This window comes from Acinonyx jubatus, chromosome B1 (genome assembly GCF_027475565.1).
Source record: "Acinonyx jubatus isolate Ajub_Pintada_27869175 chromosome B1, VMU_Ajub_asm_v1.0, whole genome shotgun sequence".
Taxonomy (NCBI): Eukaryota; Metazoa; Chordata; class Mammalia; order Carnivora; family Felidae; genus Acinonyx; species Acinonyx jubatus.
In genome coordinates, this window is record NC_069382.1 from 163,393,651 (window position 1) to 163,410,511 (window position 16,861).

The 16,861-nt window shown below is 34.0% G+C and overlaps 1 protein-coding gene across 1 annotated transcript in view; it reads left to right on the forward strand.

Annotated features, from left to right (window-relative positions):
• Window positions 1–16,605, forward strand: part of GABRG1 (gamma-aminobutyric acid type A receptor subunit gamma1) — a 66,610-nt gene extending 50,005 nt beyond the window's left edge. The window contains exons 6-9 of the mRNA XM_015084728.3: window positions 534–671; window positions 794–946; window positions 5,735–5,946; window positions 16,246–16,605. Coding sequence (XP_014940214.1) covers window positions 534–671; window positions 794–946; window positions 5,735–5,946; window positions 16,246–16,515 — 773 coding nt within the window. The 3' untranslated portion in view covers window positions 16,516–16,605. The remainder of the gene's footprint in view (window positions 1–533; window positions 672–793; window positions 947–5,734; window positions 5,947–16,245) is intronic.
• Window positions 16,606–16,861: the final 256 nt, after the last annotated feature.

The window sequence follows — 16,861 nt, forward strand, 5'->3', positions numbered from 1 at the left end:
ACTAGCAAAATGGATAAGTAAATTTCAGTACATCTTTACAATGGAAGAAATTTACTAAAGCTGCGTACATTGGCATGGATGACTATTATAAATATCATATCAAAACAAGTAAAATATAAAGTAATGCATGTAGTATGGCACCAATCAAGTAGAGTTGAAAAAACCTAAAATAAGCTATATGTTTCAGAAATGCATATCAGAACATCTATTTTCTGATTTCAGAAATCAGGTTAGTGGTTACATTTAGTTGGGTGAGGGACTACTACATTGGGATGGGGACATGAATTTCCCTAAGAAACCAGCATGATTCTGTTTTTTGATTTAAGTGGAGTGGCATGGATTATCATTATTGGATCATTATATGGTTATTTTTAAACTATACACATATATTTTATGCTGTATTTTCTATATTTGACATATCCTATCATACAAAAATGAATTTCAAAGAACTTGTCTTTGAATAATGGTATTGCAACAGTAACAGATTTGGATCTTGCTAAACTCTATATGTTTATTTTAATTTTTTTATCTAGATGGGTACCCTAAAAATGAAATTGAGTATAAGTGGAAAAAACCTTCTGTAGAAGTGGCTGATCCTAAATACTGGAGATTATATCAGTTTGCATTTGTAGGGTTACGGAACTCAACTGAAATTTCTCACACCATCTCTGGTAAGGAAACACCAATCAGTGAATGATGCTAGCATCAAACGGCTTTGTATTTAAATCTGTTGGTTCAAACCTATGCTTTTATGTATTTTAATAGCAAAAATAAAACTTTTCTTTTCTTCTAGGGGATTATATTATTATGACAATTTTTTTTGACCTGAGCAGACGAATGGGATATTTCACTATTCAGACCTACATTCCGTGTATTCTGACAGTTGTTCTTTCTTGGGTGTCTTTTTGGATCAATAAAGATGCAGTACCTGCAAGAACATCACTTGGTATGATATGTAATATTATGCTATAGTATCATAGGACTGTTGAAATATTTCAGTGTGAAAGAGTTTGTAGTTGAATATATTCGAATATCCCTCTACATTACAATCAAGCAAAAATTTAAAAAATACTCCAGTGCAATACAATGTTGAAAGGAATATATGAAAAACAAGTAGTAAATTGAATCACAAAGAATTTAATTTCAGAAAATTTTGTATTTTTTCCTGCTCATGGAGTTCAAGGGAAGCATAAATACTCAGCAAGAATTAATAAGCGAAAACCACGCATAATTCTTGAATCTTCATTTGGTCAATATTTTCAATCACTTTTCATCAAGATTTTTATTCTTTTGCTGAATCATTGATAGCCAGCATTTATTGACTGATGTGTGTTTAGAAGGCTTCGGAATCTCCTGCTCTTACAATGGTGCTAATCAACAGCCAACTTTTCTAAAGGGCAAGTCGCTGAAAGGGACAAAAACTGCCAGGCTTCTGTAATCTATAAAATGTGTAATTAGTCTATGAATATTTTGAGAGTTGCCTGTACAATAACACTGATTAAAAGGGCAATTTGTGATTCATGCTTGATAAAATAAACCTTTGGTTTCTTTCTTTAGCAGTCAATTGCGATAATCAAAATCATATAAGAAAATATGCCTAATTACTATACATTTGTTTAAAAGAAAATAGCATCCATTTATGTATTGATATACAAAGATATCTTATTGATCAATTTCATTCCCAAGATCAGTGCAAAACATGGTCATACTACTGAAAATTGTGTCTTAAAAAATATAAAGTTGGGATAGTCTATTTTCAACAAAGGAGGTTTTCATGTGGTTTCTATGATAGCTGGTGAATAACTACATTTAATAAATACAGGAAAATGCAAATCACACAAAAGTGGCAAGATAAAGCCCGAGGCACCCAGCTCTGTATTTGAAAATTCAGTGCCTTTGAGAGTCTAAAGAGAGGTGTAGATATAGCCAGTGAATAAAATGTACTCATACCTGAGTTTCGTTTCCCTATTTAAACTAGTATTATAATTTCAAATTATTTTATGTCCTAAAGTAAGTAAAGTATTTCAGATTCTTTGTATGCTACCATGAGTTGTTTTAAGAAAATTGGAATGGGTTGTTCTATTCTACTATTATATTTGTATAAAGCCAAAAAACATGCCATAGTTTCAGAAAGGGTATAGCCAATTGTGGAATTGTGTTGTTATGTGAATTCATAGTTATAAGTTTTAGCATATCAACTATGAAGCCATAGCCAGATCTATCTTGAAGAATATCTCTTATAATTGTGGGCCCTATGTGTTTGGAGGACCAAGATTTTTCTTAAAACGAGTGTAGGTACATGCATACATACATACGCACATAATTGAAGGACAATTTCCTGAGTTTATTTATGTCACATTTATCAAATGTTTTTTTATGAAACAAGCAGTGTTTTGGGGGCTTTAGTGTTAACAGTGAACAGTAGTTATAAAATCCTCATGTTTATGGCATTTATGTTTTAGTGGGGTATGCAGGTAATGTACAAATATAAAAAGCATATAATATCAGTGAGTAATAAAGGTTATGAAGAGAAAGCAAAATAAATATAAGAGTATGTCAGGGGATGTGCATAAATATGCTGTTTGCTATTTTGTGTTATGGAGTCAGGCCAGACTTGTTTGAGGAAGGAGCAGAGACCCAGTCAAGTGTGGGAGCTAACCTGGTGGATATCTGGTAGAACAATAATCCAGGCAGGGAGAACCACCAGGTCCTAAAGTGGGATCTTCTTTGCCATGCCGTGCTTGAAGGCCCGGAAAAAAAAAAAAAGCAACAATGGCTAGACTGACTGAGAGGTGGTAGAAAATGAGATTGGAGACATGCCGGTCGTTAGATCATATTTTTAACAGGTCATTTTACAGACTTTGGATTTTATTCTCAATGTGATGTGGAAGACTTGTAGGATTTTGAGCAAGGGAAACCAAGGAGGCAATATCAATGAATCTGCTTAATAACCCAAATATTTTTTATCATTATGGATTCAAAGATATTTTATAGGAAATCCACTATCTTATTTTTATGTGAAAGACTGTGATATTAATTACTAAATTAAAGACATAAATATCTGAAAGCTAAGTTCTGTAGCTTTCATTGATTTATGAATACAAATGTAATAGTACTTTAGTAAAGTGAAATTTAATGCAGTCACTGATATTGAAATCAAAGCACACATTGTCTTTAAATTTTTTTTGAGTCAATTGGGACAAAAGTATGGAAGCCAGGAATACATTTGGAAATCTATCGTTTTCTGAGTGTGGCAATGTTGTGATTTGATAAGTTACCAGAAAAAAAGGTGTAAGGTGAGGAAGAGGAAAGACTTGTTTATTCGTGGTAATTGTTGAGCACTTCCTGTATGCCTAGCCTTAATAAATAGTTTTGGTTTAAAAATCATTGCAGCAAAATTGTCAGGAATAATAGGGTAAAAAAGAAATCTGTTATCATATTTGGATATTTTAACATTCTTTCTCACTCATGGTAGAACAATTACGTGGGAGAAAGATCAATGAAGATGTAAAAAATCTGAATGAAGTTATCAACTACTTGACCTGATTAATATTCATAGAAGACTATCCCTAACTACAAAACATAGCATACTTTCAAGTGCATATGGAAGTAAATTAAGAATTAATGTACATAATATAGATAATAGTGGCCTTATCTATTTGGAAATTTTAAAATGACCTTTTAGATAACCCTTGGGTCAAAATGGAAATTAGAAAATATTTCAAACTAAATTTTAATAAGAATTTAACACATAAATATCTGTAGATGCAACTAAAGCATTGCTCAGAAAGGAAGTTATAGTTTTACAATGCTAATGTTAGAAAGGAAGATATAAAATCAATATTCTAAGTACCTACTTTAAGAACTAATAAATAAAATAAATACCTCATGTGTAAATTCATTATAAGTAGTAAGATATTACTATGCCAGTTTTTTAGATGAAAAGCATAGAGACGTTAAGAAACTTCCTTAAGGTCACAGAACAAAAGGAAGAGTCAGAATTTGGGGCCATGTCTGGTGGACATAGAATGAGAATTGTAGCAGTTTAGGTAAGAAGAGATATGGTATGTGCAGCTGTGAGTTAAGGGTGCCAAGATGAGCTGTGGTAAGAACCACAAGAAAGCCATAACTAAACACAAACAGATACTCCCAGAGATACATACACAGGGCTGGGGCCCAGGGTGACATCCCAATTTTATATGCTGAATTCTTCAAAATATGAAGATTTTCTCTGTGCTTTTTAGGTATTCAATTGACATAATCTTGCTCCTATTCTTTACTTAAACTTGAGATTAAAAAATAACTTTAATTCAAGTTATTGTATAAGAAAACACTGTACTAGTTTGGATTAATTTTAATTGTTTGTGACAGAAAACCGCAAATCTCTATAGCTTAAATTAGGTGGAAGAGGATTTGTTTCTCATGTGAGAAGCCAAGAGGTAGTGGAAGGGCGATTGCAGTGTGAGGGGCTCAGGCTCCTTCTAGTTTTTTGCTGTGTTGTGGATGATTTTAATTCTCATGATTATCTAATGTTCTAAGATGGCTGCTGGTGCTCTAGCCATCGTATTCCTGCAGAAAGCTCTGAGGAAGAGGGAAAGATGGGCATTTCCTATCTCTTTAATGCCATCTTTTATTTTTATTGAAATACAATTGACATTATATTAGTTCTAGAAGTACAACATAATGATTCAATATTTGTGTATATTGCAGATCGATTACCGCTGTAGGTCTGGTTAACATCCATCATTATACAGTTACAAAATGTATTTTCTTGTGATGAAAAAATTTTTTTAAGTTTATTTATTTTGAGAGAGAGAGAGAGAGAGAGAGAGAGAGCAGAGGAGAAGCAGAGAGGAGGGAAAGAATCCTCTAAGTAGGCTCCAAGGTGTCAGCATGGCCAGACCTCACAAATCATGAGCTGAAATCGAACGTGAGTTGCTTAACTGACTAAGCCATCCAGGTGCCCCTGTGATGAGAACTTTTAAGATCTACTCTCAGCAACTTTTAGATATACAACACAGTATTATTAACTATAATCACCATGCTTTATATTACATCTCCATGACTTACTTTATACCTGGAAATTTGACATTTTTGACTCCCTTTTTGCATTTTTAATGCCATCCATTGGCCATTGTTTACACCCTTGACTTACTTCTTCTCAGCTGTGTCCACACATAACTGAGAGAAGGGGGCAAAGAAGTTCTTCCAGGCAGCCACATACCAGCTAAAACTTGGGAGAATTTATTGCTGTGGAGGAATGGAAGAATGAGTACAGGGAGTCAGATATCTGCAGTCCACAAATTTAGATGAGGAAAACTCATACAGACACATGGGTCTCCTGGGTGGCTCAGTCAGCTAAGCATCTGACTCTTGATTTCTGCTCATTGTAATCTCATGGTTCCTGAGATCGAGTCCCACGTTGCGTTCTGCACTGACAGCACAAAGCCCACTTGGGATTCTCTCTCTTTTTCTCTCTCTCTGTCCCTCTCTCACTCACTGTCTCACTACAAAATAAATAAATAAGCTTAAAAAGAAAAATAAAATTCATACAGACACAAAGAGCACATTGAACATAATGTAGCTATGGTTACCAGTAATGTTTTGTGTAAATCAGGAGTAATCATATCCTTTTGTTTCCATTGTTTGTGACCGCTTACAGCATTGCCAAATCAGATGGAAGAACTAAAATAGTCTGTTACTTTTTATCTCCTATTTTCCCCTCCCTCCGCAGGTATCACCACAGTCCTGACTATGACAACTCTGAGCACAATCGCCAGGAAGTCATTACCTAAGGTTTCTTATGTGACTGCGATGGACCTCTTTGTTTCTGTTTGTTTCATTTTTGTTTTTGCAGCCTTAATGGAATATGGCACCTTGCATTATTTTACCAGCAACAAAAAAGGAAAGACTTCTAGAGACAGAAAGCAAAAAAATAAGAGCTCGGTATGTTATAAAAATCTGTATTTTATAAACATCAACTTATTATAATAGAGATGGTGTTCTGAATACTCATGCTATACTTGCTTAGACAAATATGGATTCTTGAAGTACCCAACAAAAGATAAATAACGTTAAGATGACACCGGAGTACCTAACATGGCCTACCAGGAGAAGTATATTGATAGTGCCCCTTAGAAAAGACTCTAAATCCCCTTGTAAAGGGTGGTTTCTTACATTGTGGATTTTCCCCAACTGGTAGATTTTTTGTACCCCCCAAATTATTTAAGATCTCTCTTTGATGCTATTTTTGTGTTAGGATTTTCACTTCTAACAAAAGGTGGCCCACAAAATTACTTGATTTTTAGAGATAAAGAACCCTCTTTAATATTAGTATTCAGCTGTGTTTGAAAGTCATAGCTATGAAGTGTTTTTGATTCGCCTATATTTGTGCTCTCTTACTCCCCCTTCCCTATCATGTATCTACCCCAACATACATCACATCAAATTGATATATTAGAAGTGGCTCTATTAATTTCAATATACTTAAGTATTGGATGACCAACTACAATCTATTATAATGGCAATTGTAACAACCTTCAAGTAATATCCAGCACTTATTGAGTATGCCAGGTATTTTTATGTGCATGATTTCATTTATGTTCCTATGAGGACAAGTTCAGCAATTTGCAGAAGGACAGACAGCCTTAGGAACTGAAGAATCCAAGACTCAAACCTAGGTCTTTTTTGGTGCCAGAGCTGAAGCTTGTAATCACTCCTTAGTGTTTCCTGTTCTTAAAGGACTCAGAAAAGTCAACATCTGTTCCTCCAGTATTGACCAAAAAAAAAAAAAAAAAAAAAGGCCACTATTTTGCTGATTCCAGGAAATGTTTTTTTTTTTCAAAGCGGATTTTTTTCCCAAATACCTAAATTAACGAGAACAGCTATCCTGAGTGGCAAGCTTGTAAGCCTACCATAGAGCATATATAATAAGTCACGGAGTTTTCTATATTATCTCCTAACTTAGCAAGTTCTAGGATTCAATGCTTTTCTCCCCTCCTCCCATTTTTCATTAATTTCTTTATCACATTTTGACATCATTTTCAATTGTATTTTACTTTTCATATTATACTCCAAGGACCAAACCCTATGTGTATTTGCTTTCAGTTTCCCGCAATATTCCAAGAAAGTGGAGCACATTGATGGCAGTACACATTTGATAACCTACATTGCAGAATTAGACTGTGACTTTCTCAATTTGACTTATTTTAGCTTACCCATAGGACATAATATAACCCCTGAATGGATAACCCATCAGGGAGCCATAATGTCAATGTTAATATCCATTTGCTAAATTTTTAGGTAAAGAAAAATGCAGGTTTTCTACCATTTTCCTTTAATCAAAGCCAAGCATCCTCTCTGGATTTTCCATTTCATCATTTACTCATCCATAGCTATGTTCAATGACTACTTTGAAAATTTTACTTCTGGAAACTGAATAAAAGGCAGGAAATCTATAATCTCACATAGATTCTCTAATTTCATTATAAAAATGTACAATGTAGCGACTATTATTGTATTATCAAAGACACTCAACCAAAAAGTGGCTACTCTACGACTATAGCAAATCAGTTTGGCTATCACATTCACTCAGTAAACTTAACCATTGGAGTGCAAATTTTAAAATTATGATTTTTTAAAATAATTCATTCACCAAATATTTGTTAGGGACACCCATATCCTAGGCAATGTTCTAGAATTTAAGGGAAAAAATCTATACACTGGGTATTTAAAATTTAGCATCAGGCCCAGGAGGCAAAATAATAAACATGAAAAATAAGGAATAAAAATTAAATAAGAGCTTTGAAGCACTAAATTTCAAACATTAAAAGTTAAATTGATATATATTGTTGACTACCTAGGTACAAAAAATATTTTTATTAGAGCTATCCAGAATAAAGTTCTGTAGTCCCTCCTTTCTGTTCAGTTATGTGATTTATGAGCTCTTTTAATAGTAAATGACATTTTGATTGAAAAACCAGGATCAGTAATCAAATCTGACTCCCTGTTTGGTTTTGTGTTCAACCATATGGTCTTGCTAATTGAGTAAATCAGATTGCACTTTCATGAAGAATAAACAGCTTTGCTTGTTGTCTCGAGTGCTCTACTTAATGGTTTTGTGGAGTCTGTTCTTTCTTCTGCCAGCCAGGACAAAAAATTGCATAACCTAGACCCAGAAGTCTTGAAGCATCTTGGCTTTACACCTTTTCAAATGTTTCTGTTGTTGTTGTTGTTGTTACTGTTCTCATCTTCCTGTTTTTCTTTTCCTTCCTCTTGTTCTTCCTCCTCTTTTTCCTCCTCCCCTCTCCCTCCTCCTCCTTCTCCCACTTCTCCTCCTTCTTCTTCCCCTTCTCTCTCTCTTCCTTCCATACCCCCACTTTCTTTCATAAACTCAAAATTCTGAGTAGTTTAAAACATAGCATTTTCCCCTTTTTGTTCTCTGAATGACTTACAGGAACAGTCAAGTCAGAACCAAAGACCTCGACTAGAGTCACTGAAAGATCAACATGTCTATTATTAAGCAAAACCAAAATCCCCTTCTTGAGGTCTCTTTGCTTAACTGAATCGCAGATTATTTCAATTTATTTAAAAAAGCGATAATATTTGAATACAATAGATTTTTAGCTCCAATGACCCTCTTAAAAAAACAAATTAATAAAAATACTTTTCACCTTACTCTCCATGTGATATATTAGGCCTTTTCTCTATTTCCCTTCCTTTTTCTGTTCTCTCTTTCTCTCTCCCCCTCTCTCTCTCACTCTCTGTGTCTCCCCCTTTACCTCCCATCTTCCTTCCTTTCTTCCTCCCCCTGCTTTCGTCTTTCCATACCTATTTCTTTCCTCTTTATTTTTTTTATTGTGAATATCATTGACATTTTAATTTGGCCCATATTTCCATCCCATATAATACATATTATTGTGTTTTTATTCATACTCATTAAGAACAGGTGTGTTTATGTCAACATCTGTTTTGTTTTTCTTTTTTAAATCTAAGAAGTTAAGAGTGTTGTAACATGGAATCCAGACTCTACAAAACAGGTAAAGGTCATAGAAATACAATTATAGTAAGCCATTCATTATTAACTAAAGAGTAGTTCGTGTTGAAACTAGAATATTCATCCCATAGATGATTAGAAATCTCAGAAAACCATATTATACCTATATCAGGGGCCTGGTATACCCATCTGAGGAGAGACTTACTTATTTGTAATCTCTTAATTTGGTTAAAGTATGCAATCATGGAAATGTATTTCACCGATCATGGACAAGGCACTATGGAGAGAAAAAACAATAGAATGTGTTCTTTGCTTTCATAGATCTTAAATGTAGTTATGGAAAAATATAATATACATGTAAACATAAGATAAAGTATAATACAAATTAAAAATAAAAATGAAGATAATAAGAGAATTAGCTCAGAAGACTGGGTTCAAATACTTTTTCAGAAGCAGTGTTTTCTATAGTAAATATATATTAGCATATTTTAAAGGAAATGTTCATATTGAAATAGAGACAAGTACCATGAAGCCTGACCTATGTGGTTTATCCCTCGCATTGAGGAAGTCCAGAAACACCAGGTGACGTGGTCTGTGAAACACTGACTTCAGCACACAGTGCTGAGAGGAGGTTATGTTAATGTGAGTCACGATGGAATGGGTGGTTTCCTTCCATTTCAGGTGTAAATAACTCACTCAGAAAGTTGTAAAGTAATGCTTTCAAAGGGGATTTGGCAGAGAAAAATTCATAGGAAGTGTGATGTCATCGAATTCGTTCTTTCAAGAGTAAGTTACAAAATTCAGGAGAACAAATTAGGAAGAATATTTAAGATAGAGAAAGAACCATGTGAGCCAAGCTGAGTCTTACGTGAGAATAAGATATAGACTTATGAGACTTATGAGAATAAGATATAGATAGACTGGTATATGTTCCAAGCTGTATTGTCCAGTGCAGTAGCCATTGGCCATATATCGCTAGGTTGATTTAAATTGATTAAAATTAACCCAAATTTAAAATTCAGTATCTTAGTATCATTAGTCATATTTCAAGTGCTCAATAGCTGCATCTGACTAGTGAGTACCATGTTGAACAGTGCAGACACAGGACATTTTTGTCATCATAGAAAATTGTACTGGACAGTGCTGGTCTAGAAAATAGGAATCTTAGGAAAGAAAATAACCTAGGTTGAGGATAGAAAGGCGGTATATGGCCAAGTTGTGGAAAGTCTCCAATACCAAGCTAAAGAATTTATATTTTGTACTGTCAGGACTGTTAAGCCATGAATGTTTTTAGGCAAGATGGCATATTTGTATCTATGTTTTTGAAAGACGATTAGAGGTAGCCTGGAATATACACTTGAATGACAAACAAGGCAGGGAGATAAATTTGGAAACTATTGCAATAGTTCAAGAAGTAATATATTACAGAGAGCAGGACCCAGGATATTATAGTGAAGATAATGTGTGGGAAAGTTTTTGTTTGTTTTGCCCATAATCCCCACCCCCAGCTCCTTCTCTTCAAATAAATGATCTTATTTTCAGTTAGTACATATCTATATAAATAAACATTCATCTACCTTTGAGAATACTGAAATAAAAGCCATATAAATACGCAGTTTCACAAATTATAAATCTTTCCCTTAATGGCATTTGGCAAAGCCTCTAGGAGAGATCATTTGATATTGATGAGATGTGAAATACAAGGTTATTTAAATAACTGTAAGGTGTCAGTAGGTGTGGGATGTTGTCAACAGACGGCATAGCCATTTAATGTCAGCTGTGACAATGGTCATATAAAGATCCTCGGGAGGTATATAAATACCAACAACAGTAGCTCTTTGTTTTTTAACCTCGATTTCCAAATAACACTAATATTTCTCTACCTACTTAAACCATCATAGATTATTATAGCTGAAAGGGACCAGATTAGCCACAAGTAAAAAAAAATCTCATTGAAAAAATTAATTTTAGGAGTGCCTGGGTGGCTCAGTCAATTAAACATGGAACTCTTGATTTCGGCTCAGGTCATGATCTCACTGTCCATGGGATGGAGCGCCATGCTGTCAGCACAGAGCCTGCTTGGGATTCTCTCTCTCCCTTTCTTTCCGTCCCTTACCCACTCGTGCGTGCGCATGCTCTCTCTCTCTCTCTCTCTCTCATGCACAGTTGAACAAATCAAAAAGTATAAAATGTACAAGTGAAGAATAAAATTCTGTACCGTGAACACTTGCTCCTAGTCTTTAGAATTAACCACATTTTATCATTTTGCTCTTACTTTCCTCTGATGATTATTTCCATTATATATCCGATTCTTAAGGTACCAAGTTTATTAAAGTTGTGACTCTTTGGTATAAAAGAAAAATATAGCTTTCCCACCATCTCCATCTTATGCTTTCCTTTAATATTTTATCTTCCTTTTAATAACTATTGTTGACTACTTCTCAAATTTCAAGTAATACACTTAAATATCTACCTTTTAATTCATTATCACTAATTATAATGCCAATCTGATTATTATTTTTAATAGTAAATCTTTCTCTTTCTGACCTGAAAATTTTCATCTCATCTCTTTTTCCATGGTGTTAAAATTTCTGAGGGCCAGTACACTGTTTTTTTACCTCATTTATTTCATTACTTAATATTCCTATCTTCTATTTCTGAGAATTTCCTTGATTCTTTATTTCAATTATTTTCTGTTTTCTCCTAAATTCCTCATAGAATTCTTATTAGATACATGTAGGCCTCCTAGGTTGATTATCCATGAGTTGCAGATACTCTTCTTTTTATCCTATTTTTTACTATCCTATTTGTTATTGATACATTCTTTGTCTGTATATTGTGGGCAACTTCCTTCCTTAAGATTTTATTTCACAATGTTTTAGATTTTTTTTCCTGAATTTACAATGTTTTCCTGAATTTCCGAGAGCTTTTATTTTCTAACAGGTCTCTATCCTGTTTTCCTTAAATGGATACAACTTATCTCTTTAAGTATTTCTGAGTGAACTAATGCAAAAGGTTAATATTCTCTTATGTTTCCTGAATTATTAGAATCAGTAATTCTAGCTGTTCATCTCCATGTTTTTCTTTTGTAGTGTTAGTATCTTGAAAGTTCACCTTGGAAGTTCTTGGCGATTTTTCTCCAATAGGCCCTGCAAGCTTGGCATGTCATTCTTGAATTTCCAAGTGTCAGATTTCACTTCCGTGGTGGGGGTGGGGATGGGGACCACGACATCTTAGTGCTTCCAAACATGCACACATACACTCTAAATGATGATGGGGGTTTTACTAGGACATTCCAATACCAACTTCAGGAGCCCTAATCCTCCCTGGAGTGGCATGAGATGATCTGATGGTCGAAGTTTCAAGGTTCTAAACGTGAGCAGCCATCAACCTGTGTGCATCTCTACTTTCTACATGCGTGGATGAGTGATGGTTCAGACCGCAGTAGCTGTTCCGGAGATGGGCATTTCACAAAGGCCATGTTTTCCATCCTGTTTTATCATTCCCATTCTTCCTGCTTTAGAGTAAGCATCTCTGAAGCTTTGATGGGAAGAACAGCTCTTCCCCTCATGCTTCCATTTCCTGAGCCTCTTCCAAAATGTGGCTTCCTTTGGTCCACTTCGCTTGTTGGCTTGTTTTCACCTGTTCTTTGTCTTTCAGGAACAGCACAAACTCTGACATGCTGATTGGCCACTCAGCATCACTAAGATCCATCTCACATCTGTTGTTAACACTGATGTGGATTTTTGTAGGTTTTGAAATGGATTGTATAAAAGTACGGTGTCTTGAGAAAACCTGTGCTCAGGCTGGCATTCTCGCATGTAAAGTTTTAAATGGGAAATTAAGGACAGTAATATTAGTCAGTGTTTCATAATATTGATAACATGACCTAATAATATTTCATATTCACATTATTGATATTTAATAACATTAATGATGTTAGTGTATGATACAAATAATAATATATAAGCATACATAAATATAATTTGTACATAAATGTTTTATTTACTACTTAATAATATTTATTTGACATTAATGTGTCTTGATGCTTGAAATATATTTTGTATACCTATCTCCTTTATTAATATCTACATAGTGTAGTCCTTAATATATAACCAGACATACATATCTTTAATAATGAGACCGTGATCAATTTATTGTAATGTTAAGTTCAGCTATATTCTTAGTGACGTTTTCAAATAACAATATAATGGTATATTCTCAAAACTATATTATTTAAAGTACAAAAAAAACTTTGATTATGTAGTTTATTTTTATATCACTTAACCTGATTTTTTAAATTTTTTCAATGCTTGCTATTTTGGGGGGGGGGAACAGGACCTTTACTTGAGAAATTATAAGATGGGTAATAAAGTGGCACTTCAGATAAATGAGGATTGGAATGTGCATATTCTACTGATTAATTTTTTAGTGGTTTCCAGGTCACAATCTGTGTGTCAAAATATCTTATTTTTTTGCTACTGTGTCAGCTCTTGGGATATTTTTCTCAGCACGTATAAGATATATTTCTGTTCACATCCATCATTCATTAAAGTGTAGCTTCTTTCGGTTTATGGACCTGTGGTGTTTTGAGGGACAGCAGGAAACTGGAAAATTGTCCATTTAAAGTGTCACTGCAATAGAAGCTCTCCATGATTTTGAACACTACAGATTAGTCCATTTTTAAAATTAACCACTTGCAGTTTTTCTCCACCTTTGTGCACTTTAATGTTTAATCATCCCCTCATACACAACTGGTATCTTCTAACAAACACACCGTCTTCCTATTTATGGCAGTGCTGAGGGATATTTGGAATGTATTTTGTGCCATATAACCTTGAAATTGCCTATTAACAAAGTTGTATTTAATTTTTTAACATATGTATCTATCTATTTATTTATTTATTTATTTATTTATTTATTTATTTTGAGAGACAGAGCGTGCACAGGGGAAGGGCAGAGAGAGAGGGAGACACAGAATCCAAAGCAGGCACCAGGCTCCAAGCTGTCAGAAAAGAACCTGACGCAGGGCTTGAACTCCCGAACTGCCCAGGTGCCCCAAACAAACTTGTATTTTAATCACTTTCCACTCTGATTAGCACTTGAACATATGTTATTTAAGTACTAAGTGACAAAGAAATGAATACCAATTTGCCTCACTTTGTACATAATTTTAGTGCTCCATTGAAGTTTCAGAGTCTTATTCAAGTATCCCCAAGTGTCAACCTGAAAAGATATGTCGTTAACATTTAATAATATACTGCTTCTGCTTTTTATGATACATCCAGGCAAGTGGAGTCATGAATTGATTTGTGTTTAAGGCATTGCTCCTTATCTTTAGGCTGCACATTTTGTTTCTAATATATGACTTGTGTGATGCATTTATCTTTTTAAAATATCACTGTATGTAATTATTTGCTACTTTTTACATCTACTGAATTTTAACATTTAGTAGTTTGGTTTCTATGTTTCTGTTGAAATAAAATGGATTTTAGTATAGATCCAAAGTTTTTTAAATTCTCTTTTGTTTAATTTTTAAAATCTTTTCCATACAATATTTAATATTCAAGGCTTTGAGATTTGTCTCTTTCAAAATGCAGGATGAAAAAATGTAAACATTTTCATTAGGAAGAATTTAGGATCAGGTTAAAATAATTTTTGTGATCTCAGCATTATATTTAGTGTTTAGGTAATAAAATTAATGAGTCTTACAAGTTGTAGGATTCACATTTTAAGATAGTCCCTAAATATGGAGAAGTTCTGAAGGAAGAGTTATGGAAACTGGAATGTTCATTAATATTTTACTTGCTGTTTTATTCAAGGGTTCATTAATTTTTTTCCCAGTAACATTAAAAAAAATTTTGACATTATTTATTATTGAGAGACAGGGAGAGAAAGAGCATGAGCAGGGGAGGGGCAGAGAGAGGGGGAGACACAGAATCCAAAGCAGGGTCTAGGCTCTGAGCTGTCAGCACAGAGCCTATTGGGGGCTCAGACTCACAAACCAGGAGATCATGACCTGAGCCGGAGTCAGAAGCTCAACTGACTGAGCCATCCAGGTGCCCCTCCAGTAACATTTTTTATAAGGTCCATGTTGTTGTTACTGTTATTGTTGGTTAGCACGTCTTTTATACCAAATTGTGATATGTCTCCCACAGGCATCAACACTAGCAATGGCAATAAGATTACCTATTGGCAGCTGAATACTTATATGTTTCATATTTTGCTTTGTGCTTTATGCACATCATCTCATTTAATCACCAAATGGATCTGTGTACTACTGTGACTTTTGTACAGCAGAAGACACGGAGACAGAAGGAAGAGCACTAACAATTCCTGTTCGAGGTGACATAACTCTGCTGGGCAGAAATGGAATTGTTGACCAAACCTGTCTGACTCCAACGTGATTGCTTTAATGTCTCACAGTATCCTGGACTTGCTTGATTTTTAAATATTAAAAATTTTTTTTTATTATATAAGTATTATTCAGAACCTGGTATCATAAAAAATTAATTTGATATGGGTCCCACATGATCCTGATAAAAGTAGCTGCTATAAGTGGGCAAGATGGAGCACTTATCATTTAAATAAGTCATGTAATATACTCATCACAGCCATCACAAAAATCAGGTGCTGATATAATTCCAACTATGAGGCTAGCTATATTGGTAGAATGTACCAAATTTTGGACACAGTTGTTCTCAAACAAAAACCTGAGTTTTTAACTCCTGCATGTTGTCTCTTCCAAATATGATGCCTTGCACTTATCCTCTACTACAAACCCTGTCCATGTCTTTTTTTATTCATTCACAGTTCTTCAAAGCTTTTCTGCATTATCAAAATTCCATCTTTGCTATTTGCTCTCATTATCACCAAAATAAATAAATTATGTAATATAATAGTAGCAAACAGACACTTAGAGAATTATAAATGTTTTGGTGTAAAATATATATTTTTGTTTTAGAATTAGATTCATGGTTAACAATATTTCGGTGGGCCAGTTTTCTAAAGGTATACAATATATTGCACATTTGAGCGTTTTTTTCCCTGAAAGGTCTTTGGAATGTGTAATAATATTAAGTTATGTGTTACAAAGTAAATTATAATCTAAAAACGCATTAGGATTGAACACCTCTCCGATTTATAAAAACTAAGATTATTTTTATTGCAGAGTTTGCCTTGAGGAGCCAAACTGATCTTTCTTTATGAGATTTTTTTTTTCTGAAAAACTCATTTATTATTTTACTCAGATGTCCCCTGGACTCCATCCTGGATCCACTCTGATTCCAATGAATAGCATTTCTCTGCCACATGGAGAAGAGGATTATGGGTACCAGTGTTTGGAGGGCAAAGATTGTGCCAGTTTCTTCTGCTGCTTTGAAGACTGCAGAACAGGATCATGGAGGGAAGGAAGGATACACATACGCATTGCCAAAATTGACTCCTATTCTCGAATATTTTTCCCAACAGCTTTTGCCCTATTCAATTTGGTTTATTGGGTTGGCTACCTTTATTTATAAATTCTGTTCACTAGGCAAAAATCATAAGAAGTTTAACTAAATCCGATAAAATCTACTGCACTTCAGTAACAGGAAGTTTTAAATTTAAAATGCAGGAAACCAATGTAAAATTAAAACTATTAAAATGTAAAACTATTGAACCATTCTATGGCTTCAAAGGTAAATAAAGTAGCAGCTTTCATATTAATTTACTTAAATGTATGTAAAATAGATTAGTTGCAAAATTCAGTATATAAAATACTATTATATATTTTTACTTTAATCTTATTTATTTTACTTATATCCCATTAGGATTTTGAATTTGTTAAGTTCTGTGATTCATATTTTAAAGATGGATTACTTTAAT